Raw genomic sequence first — 15,364 nt, forward strand, 5'->3', positions numbered from 1 at the left:
AATGTTGTTTACAAGATACAATTTACTTATTTACTTTTCATTGATTCAGTGTCTGTAATACGAAGATAGCACCAGAGTATAAATTATAAGTAATGAAAAAGACAAATCAGGACAAACATAAATGTTATGGCATTATTTTATAACTTTCTAATAAAAATTCAAATGATTGCCTGTTGTTTCCTGCGATTGACCGTCTTGTGAGCACAGTTCGCTCGTCAACATAGATGCAAGCGCTCTCCGCTCGAGCCGAGGACCTTTGAACGAATACGAGTGAAAAGCATACATTGCAGTGCTCTAATACAAATATATCCTATGGGAAGTGCAGCAATGAAACGTTACTACAAATGTTTAACCTAAAGTTACTCAATAATCTCAAAGAAAAAATATAATGGTAAAGATAACAGGACACTAAAAACTACACGCCAAAGTGTCAACCACAATGAATGTTGAGGCGCCAAAATTACAAACACATAAACAAAGCCACATGCCATAAGCAATGAACATAATCGGCAGCACATAGTTCCAATAGGATTGCTTTATTTTCCAAGATGGCATAACATTTAAAAAACTAGATCTGGACAGAGTAGAGAGGACATTCGTGGGAGTTTCATGCACTTGTCCACTCCAAATGTCCCTCGAAAATGATTCATTAGATTCAAATAAATTTATCGTTATCAATTTGAGTTTGGTTTACTGAAAGACATATTCATGATCATATGATTTTTCCGAAGGGAAACCTGACAGTATTTTTGGTCCACAGGGTGACTCTGGTGGCCCTCTAGTGTGTGAAGGTGAGCTGACCGGTATCGTATCATGGAGCGGAGATTGTACTTTTGGTAACTACCCAGAAGTCTACGCAGACGTAGCATACTTCAACAACTGGATACGAGAAACTTTGGCTAAAAGTTATGAGGATAGCAGTCTAGACTTCCACTAGCAGCTGCGTTAATCTTGTCTTGCCTTCATCTATTTTCACCAAAGAATAGCGAGATAAAAACTCATCAATTTCATTGGAAGAAGGAATTAACATGAAATAAATTTTCTACAGAAGGAATTATGGTTGTCTTTTATCTATCCTGAAATAATGAAATTTTCTTCATTCTTCTTCAACAAAAAATTTTTGTACGGATGAAATTAAAACTTTAAATATTTCCATTATCTTCATTTTTATTTATTTATTTATTTATTTATTTAATAGTAGTCAACTTGTAGCAGGTAGGGACTCCATTCAGAGGCAGTCCTACACAGGGAGTAGTGCCCCTGGCTATTTGAGTCCGACAGAACACTGACCCAGTGTGCAGCATCTGGTGACGGTCCCAACTGAGGGTTCCGAGTGAAGACCTCAACGACATGTACAGCGGAGAAGGTGGACTTCAGTGTGGTGGAGATGGCAAAAGAGGCAGACAGCCCTGTGTTCAGGGATTAATATGACAACAACCTATTACCCTATAGGTGCAATGCATAAGGCTCCCCACAATGGCAAGGTCACATGGTTCGCAGTATATCAAATCACTCAATCAATTAATCAGTCATTGCTAATAATAATAAATAATAGAATAATTTATAACATTATTCAAACGACGGCTGATTTAAAACCTACCATTTTTAACATGTTTAGAACACTTAAAATCCCTGTTTTTGAGTTTAACCCTTAGAATAAACACTTAAATAATAATTTTAATGTTCTGTTTGAGATCTTGCATTTTCTAAGTTAACTTTACATTCACGAGCTATTCAGTCAGCTGATGTGGCTGCCATTTGATGATATTGCATGGAAGCAATGTTGATCACCGTTTTTTTAAACCAGGCAACATCTATCAAAACATAAAGTAAAAACTGCATCTGTATAAAGTATAGGGTATGATGAAATGGGGCCTCTTTGATAAGAGAACCTTCTATATGACTCCCAGTCATGTCCATGAATACTTCATAATAATAATGAAGCAGTTAGCCAAGCTGTAGGAGCATCCTTATCAGATGGATATCTGTTGAACGACTAAACTTACAATGGTTCATCGAAAGAGAAGTAGCAGTCCTTCAAAAGATGTGAGGACAACGGTGTGGATAAGTGACCTCCGTGGTCTTGTAATAATACTTAACATGCCTTACCAACTGGTATGTTGATACTGCTATACGACTGAAGGCAATAGGGAATTACAACTGCAACTCCTGAGGACATGCAGCTCTCTCTGAATAGTCAAATGATGTATTGTGATGACCTCTTCTTTTGTAAAATATTCTGGAGGTAAAATAATTCTCCATGTGGATCTCTGGGTAGGAAATACACAAGAGGGGCCAAATATCAAGAAGAGGAATATTAATATTCTTCGAGTCAGAGCATGGAATGTTAGAAGTTTCAATCGTTGTGGTAGGCCCGAGGATCTGGCAAGTGAAATGAGTAGCCTGAAGGTAGACATGGCTGGTAAAAGTGAGCTATATTGTCAAAGAACTGAAATCACAGATAAGGATTTTGCAGATGATGTTATACTCTATAGGGTAGTAAGTGTGTTAACAGATTTTGACTGACTGCAAAAAGACCTCGACAATCTTGCGTGATGGACAGGAGACAATGGTATGATGGTAAATGGGATTAAATGTGTAATCTATGGTGGGACGGAGAACTGGAACGAAGCATTGTGTGTTGCAAGAAGTAATTACTGAATTTTGAAATGTAATTTTTAAAGTTTTTATTTAATGTGTCTGAAGGATTTTATTTTTGTTTGTAATATTTTGTCTGAAAAATGAAGAAATAAGAACTCTGGACTCTGCTGGAATTATTTTTTATGTAACTGAAAGAAAATATTATGTTTGTAATAATTTTTTAAATGTAGGTAATTTAGGAAAGCAAGATATATGGAACTATAAATGAACATTGCAAGATGCAAGAAGTATTTTGAAGTAATGGTTATATTCAAATGTTATGTAAATTGAAAATACAAGAAGTATTTTGAAGTGATGGTTGTATTCAAATTTTATGTAATTTGAAGATGCAAGAAGTATTTTGAAGTGATTGTTGTATTCAAATTTTATGTAACTTGACCAAATGTTGATTTGATATTTGTAATGTGATTTGTATATCAAGATGTAATTTGGTAACATTTGAAAATGTAAAGGTGCTTTAGTTGTGAAACATCCTATACCGCACGTGCGGTTTCCAATGATTTGTAATAGTAATGTTCCAGAACTTGTGTAATCGGTAACTATCTTGTAAACATATATGGTCATACAATTGGATTGGCCAAAAGTACGGGCATTCCAATTGGCGAAAAGGAACGAGAATGTAGTGGAGTTTGATATTATTGGTCAGTTGTGATCGGGCCATTTCCGGCCTTTTGCCGGCTTCGGGAAAATTATGCGTGTGCTCGGCGTCATTTATATCTGACCGTCCTCGAGTGCGGATGCGCTCGAGGAGTTCCCCTCGGGAACTCCAACTTTCCCCGGTAAGTGATATTCTCAATGTTTTCTGATTTCGTTTGATTTAATTTATTTCCTTTTGCATTTCGGTATTTCCTTGCTTAATGTAATTTTCAAAGTTTTAAATTTAACGTGCCCTAGATTCCCGTTGAATTGTAATTTCCAAATATTTTACCTGCATTTTTAATTGACAACCAGTGTGTAATTCTGCGTACGTTAAACTTGTGTTTACTAAGTGATTTAAGTATCCTGATTATGTTTCCGCTTTGGTTAGTCAACCTGTATCCGTCGTTGAGTCAAGCGTCAGTTGCTAAGTTATTAACTTTTTTTATAAATCTTCATTTGTTATTTTTAATATAGTTGTGCTAGAGGGTGTTTAATCGTGAACCTTTTCTCCCCCATAACGTCATACCTTCTTATGTACCTCACAGGGCTCCTGCACCTTCCACAATCCTTTCTTAATTGTCATTATTAGGCCTATAAGTTCCCAGCGTACGATTTGATTTTGCGTATTGATAGCTACCGTCTCGTTTCCAAGCTTTGATATGAAATAACCGCCACTGTGTCATTTTACTATTTCCTTTTTCGTATTATTATTATTATTATTATTATTATTATTATTATTATTATTATTGTGTACGCGTTGTCACGACTCAACGCTACAAAATGTCAGGTTCTAAGATACTCCACGAGGAAAACTCCTCTCAGTTTTAATTATTGGATTGAAGAGGATCATTATAATTACTTAGATATTAACATGAAAAAGTTTTTCATTGGGGTAATCACACTGATGGAGTTGTAAACAAAGGCTATAGATCTCTTCATATGGTTATGAAAATTTTTAGGGGTTGTAGTAAGGATGCAAAGGAGAGGGCATGTAAGTCTATGGTAAGACCCCAATAAGAGCATCAGGATTACTTGATATCAGCACTAGAAAAGTTCCAAAGCTACACAGCACGATTTGTTCTGGGTGGTTACTGACAAAAGAGTAGTCTTACAAACATGATGGACATTTTTGAGCTGGGAAGACTTGGAGATCAGGAGGTGAGCTACTCACCTAAGTGAGATGTTCCAAGCTGTCGGTGGAGAAACTGCATGGAATATTGGAAGACAAATAAGCTTGAGTGGAGATTTTAAAAGTAGAAAATATCATAATGTGAAGATAAAATTGGGGCAAATATCAATTTATAGAAAGAGGAATGGAATAATTCATCAAGAGAAATGTATGGTCTTCAAATATTTTGAAATCATTTAACAAAAGACTGGGTGAGAGTCCAAAATGTAGATGGACGGACGGAGGGACGGATGGATCATCACCACAATCAAGAATAGCAGGATTTTTGGTCAGGTCACTGCACAATAAATAACACAAAATTAAGTATGGGAATGCTCAAATATAAAACTGAATATTTATCTCTTAAGATTGATTTTATAGGATAATTTCCTATGATGAAATTGATTTAGAATATCACTTAAAAACTTATTTGTTCTATATCTTTTTCACATATAGTGAAAAATAAGGGAAATATCAGTAGTGGTCTTTTGAAAGTTTAAGTGCAATAGTCAATAATAAATCTATGGTGGTGAATCAATCAATATTCTAAAGGCTAATGCCTTGTCGACGCAACCACTCTTTTCTTTCATTGGCTGTTAGTTTCAGTTCCATGTAATTGACACAACCTAACCTCTTCTTGATGTCGTCCAAATACTTCATCCTAGGTCTTCCTCTCCCTTTCTTTCCCAGCACTTTCCCTTCAAGTATGTTAGTGATGAAAGTATTGTGTCTAATGACATGTACAACAAATTTTAATTTCCTGTTTTCTATTTTGTTTAAAAATCTTTTCTTTTCTTTAACTTCCCTTAAGATTTCCAGGTTGGTTTTTCTTTCCGTCCAGCTCGTTCTGGTCATTTTCTGCCATATCCACATTTCACCAGCTTCAAGTCGATTCCTTTTTAATCTACCCAGAATCCAACTCTCACTTCCATACTGAAGTGTACTCCATACAAATGATTTTGCAAAGGATTTTGCAAAGGATTTTCTGACATCTCTATTCATGTGTGTGCTGGTTAAAATGTTTTTCTTGCTCATAAATGCCTGCTTTGTCAACGCTATTCTTCTCTTTACTTCTAGGAAGCATCTATTATCCTCTGTTATCATACTAGGCCTACCCAGTTAACAGAATTTTTTCACCTGGTCAATTCTGACATCATCAATTTTTATATTGGTTTTAATTTCTTCTTTATTTTTCCGTACTACCATTACTTTCGTTTTCCGTTTGTTTACTTTTAATTTCCATAGTTTAAGAGTGGTTGAGAGGACTTTCAGCATTCAATTCATTTCGTTTTCTGAGTCTGCAATTAATACGATGTCATCTGCAAATCTGTATCCCTTCACCATTCACTTTTATTCCCTTCGTCTTCTCCTTCATGATCTGAATAACTTCGTCAATGAACATATTAAATAAATACGGTGATAGGGGACAACCTTGTCTAACTCCTTTCCTAATCTTGGCCTTTCCTTCTACCTGATTGATGATTATTTTTGTGCTTTGGTTCAGATACAGTTGATTAATCATTCTTCTATCCTTCCAGTCCAATCCTATTTTCCTCATAGTTCTACACAGTAGTTCCCAGCTCACATTGTCAAAAGCTTTTTCTAAGTCAATGAAGGTAAGATAAGTCGTTCTATTCATTTCCGTCCTTCTCTCCAATAACATGCGTAAGGCCAGAATTGCTCCTCTTGTTCCTCTGCCTTCTCTGAATCCAAATTGGTCTTCTCCAAAATACTTATCTAATTTTCCTTTTGTTCTGTTCTTAACTATGTTAAGGAGTATCTTGGAGGCATGTGTTAATATTGATAGTGTTCTATAATTGGTGCATTCAACTGCCCTTCCTATTTTAGGTATGGTAATAGTTCTGCATTTTGTGAAGTCTTCTGGCACGATTCCTCTTTCGTAGCATTCATTTATTACTCTGAATAACTGGTCTTTCATATTGATACGTACATTTTTCAGTAGTTCTGCTAGGATGTCATCTACACCGGTTGCTTTTCCTTCTTTCAGACTCTGAAGGGCATGTTCAAATTCATGTCTCATGATTGGAGGACCTTGAATTTCTCTTCCATACTCATTGATGTCTTCAATTAGCTTAATGTCATTCTTGAAGTCCTTACCATCGTACAGTTCTTCTATATATTCTTTCCATCGAGCACATATCTTATTGTTATCTATCAGTAACATCCCTTCTTTGTTTTTTACTAATGCAGATTTGGTTCTATTTTTGTACTGAAAGGCACTGATTTTCTTATAAACTTGATCCTGTTTTCCCTTTTTTATATCTTCTTCTATCTCTTCATCAATTGTTTTGGTCCTTATCTATTTTTCTTCTCTGCATTTGGTTGTGATCCGATTTTTAATCCTTTTGTAGTCATATACATTGTTTTCCTTCCTGGGATTATTCCTTTCTTGAATTAGGTTTAGTATTTCTTCTGTCATCCAAGGTTTCCTGACTCAAATTTCCTTTTTCCTTAAAGCTCATTTGTTGCTTCAATTATCTTTATCTTGATGTTATTCCACTGCATTGGACAATCACTTCCATTATGTACTTTATTGGTTCGTTCTTCAAAAGCCGCCTTTGTTGCGGCTTCTTTCAGTCCTTCTAGTCTCCATTTCCTTTTGATAGATCTTTTGGTTCTTTTAAATCTAATGTTGCACTTGGCTAACACAAGTGTATGGTCACTATCTATATCAGGAGCTGGATAGCTGTGGCATGAGATCATCTTGGCAATATTCGAAATGTTTTCTGCATTCATCTTATGAATATTATAATGATACTTGGTTTTCATACCAGAAGGAAGTGATCAAATCAAGAGCAGCAATAATGAAAAAGAATTAAACTGTAAAGGGCCACACAGAGCAAGGAAAGAAGTTCACTAGGACTAGTCGCTGACAGCATGAGGAACGTCCATCTACATGCCTCAGAATCTCAGGAACAGCACGAGGGGTCAACAAACATGTATTCACGCACAAGCCAGGTGAATGCCTGCTACAACTAGTATTTACTACTCTATACAGTATATCATGTGCAAAAAGCCTTATTAGTAATGCCAGTTCTTTACTCACATTTATATTTACAATATGTAGGCGTTTCCATGCATGTCGTGTGGCCCTTACCTCTTCTTCCCTAAACCCTCGTGTTTCTGTGATTTTTCAGTATATATCTTCGTGTCACAGATTAAGACAGTGATCGCAATTCTTGAAGGTCCCCTACAGTTCGGTTCCAGCAATTCAGTCTGTCGTCTTAGATATAAACAAATTTTCAAAATGGTTTTTTCATGAGTCCCATTTTGAGAGATTGGCAGAATGTAAAATCTGATTGAGGTGTGAAAATAATCGCCTTAGGAAGTACATGTGCCAGTCGAAGATAAAAAATGTGATTGGTGTAAGATTTTGGGCACTGTGGAGCGGCAAATTTCCCATTTAACATCTATGAGAGAAAAGGTCATGATTACGGGTTTGACGCCTTCACCTAATTAATAATATTGCAATATCAAGTATATGTATTTACATTTAAAAATACATTACAATCACAGTACCGGTTTCAATCCTGTTATGGATCATCTTCAACTGTTCATATATCAATACTGTAACACTAATGTCAAAATAGCAAGAACTTCAATTAAAACAAAAAATCAAATCAAATCCAAATCTCTTTATTTGCAAATGAGGTGTCTACCTCGGTGGCAAATAGTACACTAAAATACATTATTGTCAAGCACTACATTTTAGATTAACAAGAGAAGAAAATTTTCCTATAATACAATTTACGCTAACAATTTTTCTATTAAACTAATATTATATAGAGGAAAAATTTGTATATTTGTTTGCAACGGATAGGCTCAAAAAGTACTGAACCGATTTTAGAAATTACTTCGCCTATAGAAAGCTGCATTGCCATTAAGTAACATGGGCTGTATTGTATTTTCAAAACAATTGAAGGAGGGGCGACGAGGGGAAAGATAAAAATATAAAAGTAATAGAGTAATATAGGCGAAATCGAGTTTGTCGTACAAGGAGGAGACAAAGCTCATTCTAAGTCCCTTGACGCAAAGAACAAAACTCGGTAAGCCTTAAGGGCCCGAAAACCATGTCTTAAGGCCCTAAAAACAACCGTTATGGAGATATTGGCACCACACTACCCCTGCTCTAGGAATCGGATAAAGAAATTAACTGCCGTAACCATGGAAACGTTATCTCCAGTATTCTTACAGCAGCGAGATTATCTACAATATATCACAAAAACCTAACATGTTACAGACATGAAATTTGGTATTTGGAATCTCCTTTAAAATAGAACACAAATTTTTGTTTTCATAAAATTCACTTAAGGCGTGAAGGGGGGCGGGGCTGAAAAGAATTGCGGTAAGAGTTGAATTCTTTATATGAGGGAGGATACATATACCTCAGAAACTGAAGATGTTACATACTTTAAAATTGGTAGGCCCTACTTGGAATCTCTTTTAAAAATAAATTAACACACTTTTTTTGGAAAATCCACTTAAGGGGTGAAAAGAATAAAAAAGCGTGTGAATTTTTAAAACGAGTATTTTTCTTCTTCCTCAAGCAGTTTTCCGTCACCTGTAGGGTCGCAGGTGCAAACTGTATCGCACATGTGCAATTGACGCTATTTTACGGCTGGAAGTCCTTCCTGATGCCAACCCTATATGTAGGGATGCTAATTAGTATTGCGTATTCCTGTTGTGGTTGTTAATGTGGCGTGTTGCGTGAATATGAATGTGTGATGCAATGTTGCCTAGCAACCATACAGGCTCTGATACGAATTATTGATGGATGGCCATGAAATACAGATCCATAAATTGTGCAGTTCTCTTTATACAGTTCCACAGCCTGTGCAGCTCTCTTTATACAGATCCATGCCTGTGCCTCTCTCAAGGTACTGTTAGTAAGTAATATCACATCACACATTTTGGTATATGATGCTATAGCCCTACAAAACTTTTTTCATGACCCCCTGCTCAAAGACGTATTTATTCTGTCTTAAGAGTGCATAGACATCAGTACAGAACTATCATGAAATTCAGTGTGTAAATACAAAGAATGACACGGTTCATACTTAAAAGAACATCATCGAATTCTACCAAGTCACATTCAATATTTGGAAATATTTATGTTGACTTCTGTCCAAACACCTGCAGTATGTATTTGAAATTTGTAAGTTATCTTCAAGAAGTGCTCTCAATGTATTCCTGTAACTGCCTTTGTTTCTATATTAATCTCACTTTTTTAAATTCCCACACCTCAATGTTATTTAATTCTGTAGATGGTATTTCTGTCAAAAATTCATTAGCCTTCTTCTTTGAAGCTACCGCCAAGTGCTTTATCTTTGAGAGCATCTTTATTCCATTTGCGGCAATTCTTCTGTTTGAGTTTCTAGAGTTTTAGGTGACATTCACTCAAAAGAAAGTGGTAAGAAAATAAATTTGCTGATGTACCGCACTCATTATAAATAAAGTGCCAATAATACAAATAGGAGTGTGTTTCTCCTGTGAATTGTTTCACATGAAAAATAAACTTGAAGAACATACTGGTGCAAGGAGAGGGAGCAGGCAATTCTAGATTCTATCCAATTTCTTAGGCTTTGTTTATCAGTCTAAAACAGAGGGTTATTGCAATCGTTCCCTAATCTTGTGAATATGAAACACCCAAATGAATAGACAAGAATAAAGCTCTTTTCATTTATTCCAACTATTTTATAAATATTACACACTTTAAAACTCCAGAATTATGTTGGTATAATAAAGTGTAGATGTTTTCTCTCATAAATAAGATTCAGTTTTTACAGAAGATATTGACCTATCGCTGCCCTAGACATCAAGTCATTAACTATACAATTCATATCAAAAGATTTGGAGTCCTCACAATGTACACTCTGGATTGAAAGATAGTTTAGGTGCTAAAAATGTGTTAGATGGAGCTGAGGATACTGCTGGACACCTATTTAGAATCAACTGCCATGCTGCAGAGAGCATATGAAAAATTGCAGGACTCTTCAATGTTCTGATGTCTTAACTGAAGGTTTAATTGTAGCCACTACCTTCAATACACCACATTCTTTCTAAAACTGCAGCAAATATATCAGATTAATTTAGGTATGTACATATTATTTTATGACAAAATAACTACTAGGCCTACTATTAAGTTTATATTATTTCAATAATCAGCATTTCCAAAAACCATTAGATAACCTACCATATCACAATACAATTGGTTTGGTACAGCAGAAAGGGTGCCTTTGTGAGTTCAATGGTAACAGATCAATCAACATAATTACTAGAGCCCTGCACTGACCTGTGAGAAAGCACAAATCACCAGGCAGTAAGAAACTCTGCAAGCTGTAGCAAGCATGCACAACATTTGTATCATGAAGACTGAATATCTGACTGGCTAAAGAATGCTCTTGTTAGAGCAAATATGCAAGTCTAGGTGTGGGAAAAACAATACCTATCATATGAGAGTACATTTCAGTACTCATTCCATTAAATGTATATCTGAGACAATCAAATGAAAATCAGTCATCTGATTAAAAATTGTAATTTGCTTTATGTTACACCAATACAGATGGGGGTTACAGCGACGATGAGATAGGAAAGAGCTAAGGAAGTGACCATGACCTTAACCAAAATACAATCCAAGCATTATCCTGGTGTGAAAATGGTAAACAACAGAAAACCAACTTCAGGGCTGCCAACAGCAGGGTTCGAGCCCACGAATGCAAGCTGATAGCTACATATTCACCTGCTCAGTCCACTAAACTTCATACCTCAGAAGTATTCACTGTAAGAGTGATGACTAGGTGATGAGGAGGTCAGACCCATCCCAGAAAAAGCTGGCAGGCTTTCAACAGATCCACATCTACACCTAGTCAACACACATCATCGTCTACTTCAAACCAATGTCCACGAATGTCCTTTGACTAACCCTTAACAGTTAATAGTCAATCTATAAATTTCCTCCTTACGTCACTCAGTTTTCTAGAAGAGAATCGTTCATGTTATGCAACTCGCAAGATGCCATGAGTAAATGCTGCAAGTTAGAACATTCGGCCGGATCTGTGACTAACCGTTACATAGTTCTTTTGCACCAGTGTAGCAGTTACCTAACGGCAACAAAACAAGTAAGTAGTGTAGCGCATTTGATGACGAGACTATGTAGTAGATGGATCATTCTCGTGTTTTAACTTGTGTTTCCTGAAGTAGAAACCCCTTTTAAATGATTTACCACAAACGGTACACAGATTACGTCGGTCTTCTAAATGAAGCAACATGTGTCTCTTGAGATTAAATGTAAATCGAAACGCCTTACCACACTCAGTACAAACACAACAACGCTCCCCAGCGTGCCAAGCAGTATGCTTCAAAAGTGTTGCCTTACACTTGAAGGATTTGTCACAGAGAGTACAGGAATGAGGGCGGTCCTCAGTATGAGTGACTAGATGTCTTACAAGTCTCCAGCGAACATTGAACGCCCTACCGCAGATATCACAACAAAATGTGTCATCCTCTGGATCGTGCAACGACATGTGCCTATCGAGATCCAAGCGTCGACTAAATGTCTCTTGACAAGTAGAGCATTTGTGCGGACGTAGCACCCCATGGAGCTTCATATGTTGCCGATAGCCATAGTTTCTAGTGAATGCTTTCTTGCATATATTACAAAAATAAGACCACTTTTCACTGTGACTAGGGTTGTGCTTATTTAGCTCTTGAATCTCTTTAAAAGTCACCTTGCAGACATTACAGGCGTATGGCCGATCAACTCCGTGTTTTGTCAACATGTGCTGGTGGAAACCAAATCTACGAGTGAACACTCTAATACACACAAAACAGGTGTACGGCCAAACTTCTGCATGATCCATGCTGTGATTCTTCATATCTACTGCAGATTTGATAACTTCCCTACACACTGGACATCGCTGGATACGCGCTTTCTTTTCCCCTGATCTCTCATTAGTAAGACTTGAGTTTTCTTCTTGAAATGAATCCCTGGCAAGAGGAATATCATGAACTACCAATGGCTGAAGTTCCGTTAAGTGTTCGCTCAGATATGACTGGCCAGTACAAGTTTGATGTAAAGTGGTATATCCATCATAAATCCCATCAATGATGAATGGTTTACCTCCTTCTGGTATGAATTCTTGTTGAACATATGATGATGTCTCAACACTGAAAAAAAGAACATTAACATGTTTATTCAAGTTCTGTAAGTTTCATATCCATTTAACTATTATCTGTTTTAAACCTTACAAGCAAGGTATAGGACATCAGAAACAAGGTTTCATAAATGACATTGGTGCTCTGGAGGGAATTTCATGAAAAGCACAGCTCTTATGTGTTTCATGATGTTCAAGAGAATATTTCTGTTATTGTTAATAATAATGCTAATTGCTTTACGTCCCACTAACTACTTTTACGGTTTTCGGAGACGCCAAGGTGCCGGAAGTTTGTCCCGCAGGAGTTCTTTTACATGCCAGTGAATCTACAGACACGAGGCTGACATATTTGAGCACCTTCAAATATCACCGGACTGAGCCAGGATCGAACCTGCCAAGTTAGGGTCAGAAGGCCAGCGCCTCAACCGTCTGAGCCGCTCAGTCAGGCTCTGTTATTGTTGCTCAATGGTTGGTTGCATTGTGGATTTACAGTGAAAGTTGCTGATGAGTGGCACAAGGTTGCCTCACTAAATGCTCCAGACAAAAGTGATGACATTTTACTGGATGCAGTGGGTTCACATTTGCTTTCATATGCAATGTGGTGCTTTATTTTAACATAGGCAAGAGTTTCTACCAGTAGCCTGGAGTGACCGCTCTGGTATTTCCTCCTTTTCCTTCAAAAGTGAGAGAAATAATGAAATTGAAAACAATAAATTAGGCTCAATCATCGGTTCATCATTTCATCAGGAGTTTTGCTAGTGAACGAACATATATCAGGCAGTCATATCATTTATAGCAATTGTGGAAAAAAAAGAGAAAGAACACTTGTTTCTGTATATATTGCACACTGTAAAATGGATGCATATTTATGATGAAGCCCATATGCAACAACCTGTTCTTTAATGTACAAGGAATCATTCTATAATTTTCCCTTCCTATAGACCATCCAGAGAATTGAAAAAAAATTAGAAGTCAAAATTAAAAAATCAGCTTTATTACAATCAATACTTTAAAACTGAGAAGGAATGATCAAATATTTGCAAGCAAACAACTTTTGCAGGAGAGTCTAGTTTCTTGTGTGTAGGACTGACTGGTGATAAGTAATGACCTACTAAAACATATCGAGTGGCAAGAGCACTGCCGAAATTCAGAACTGAAGGGTTTTAAACAGCATTTTTCTGCCTTCCAATAAAATATAAATTCACAAATAAATATTGGAAGGAACTGACAAGTGCAAATCAAACTGTCACATCTCATTTTTTACTTGCTCCAAGTCTCTTCTGGGCACTCAACAGTTCTCTGATATTTCTTGTACAGTCACAAAGCTGTAACCCAGTCACATCAATCAGTAAACAAAAGAGCCTTGTTGATGACATAAGAATCATCATTGCTATAGTCTACGCCTTGCCACAGCAACCAACTTTTAACACCATTGGGCAAGTGAGGGTTACAAAAACATGAAACTGTTCAAATCAACATAATTTCAAGACAACACGCCCAGCCTGACATCACTGCATGATGCAATAGTGCTGCCATCTTAAGTTAATAAGTGTGCAGTTAGTGTAACATGTTCTATGAGGTACTGTTTGATTTTTCTCAGTGAGATCTATAAGCATACAGCAAACAAATATCAAATAATGAACAAGTGACAAAATTGTCTTGTGAGGAATTGTAAAAAATATTCGAATATATGGACAAGAAATGGCTTGAAAATGATCAAAAATGCATTCAAGAGAATAGAGGGACTTTTCAGAAATCCAAAATCAACAATGTTCAGTGTCAAAAGGCTTAAAAAGTGTGTCCCAAAGTTAAGGTGGTCTAGAGTTATGGTACTGGTTCCGAGTTATTGGAGCCCCAGCTGAGAGCATCTAATAAACTAGAGAAAGAAAATGGCAGTCTGACTAAATACTTCATTTTGATGACACCTAACAGACGGTATGCATTCTATGTAAAAACTTGTGGCCATGATCCCAACTTAATGTAGCTGGAATTATCATTGTTACCATTGTACCCACTATCAACACCTTTAGCTGCAGCTCAATTTCATCCTGAGATTCGGGATGTATGAAAGTCTTGGTTGCCCTCTTCACATTTTTCCTAGAACATTTCCTTCCATGATCTTGCAAATGAAACATTAGGTGTACAAAAAAATTGCTTACTATTTTTCTACATCACTGACAAGACATCTCATTACATCTGCTTCCCTAACACTTAGACTTAAAGTCCAGCTTGTTTACTTTACTTGTCTCTAAAACCATACTCCAGCTCCTTTCAGCCTGCCTTTTCTTGTTCTCCTAGCGCACATCAGTCAAAATAAATTACATCATATTGTACCATTTCATTGCCCTGGTCATGAGAAAAAAACGAGGTATTACAGCATCTATATTTGCCATGCACGGTTGTAAGATTACAGAGATCATATAGTTGAGCATTATATCTGAAGAATGTACGGACGTATCGAATTAAATAGGCCGTGATTTCGTAATGATAAAATACGGACGCATAAAATCAAAGAAACCATAAATATGTCGAAAAGAATGCTAATTTGGGGAATCAAATAAGCCATGGTCACGAAGTTAGACATATAGACCATGTAGGATCCATGCGGCCGTGATAAAAAAGTAGAAGGTTTTAAATTGTTAAAATAGCTAGTGAACAAAAAAATACCCTGAGCATCAGAACTAGATTTTTCCGCGAAATAGAAGTCGTCGCGTGAAGAAGA

General features: G+C 36.5%; 1 protein-coding gene across 1 annotated transcript in view; it reads left to right on the top strand.

The window, feature by feature from the left end:
• The window catches only part of LOC136883321 (trypsin), a 162,247-nt gene extending 161,151 nt beyond the window's left edge, over nt 1-1,096 (top strand). The window contains exon 7 of the mRNA XM_067155560.2: nt 761-1,096. Within this exon, the coding sequence (XP_067011661.2) occupies nt 761-937 (177 nt within the window). The 3' untranslated portion in view covers nt 938-1,096. The remainder of the gene's footprint in view (nt 1-760) is intronic.
• The last annotated feature ends 14,268 nt before the right edge of the window (nt 1,097-15,364 follow it).

This window comes from Anabrus simplex, chromosome 1, assembly GCF_040414725.1.
Source record: "Anabrus simplex isolate iqAnaSimp1 chromosome 1, ASM4041472v1, whole genome shotgun sequence".
Taxonomy (NCBI): Eukaryota; Metazoa; Arthropoda; class Insecta; order Orthoptera; family Tettigoniidae; genus Anabrus; species Anabrus simplex.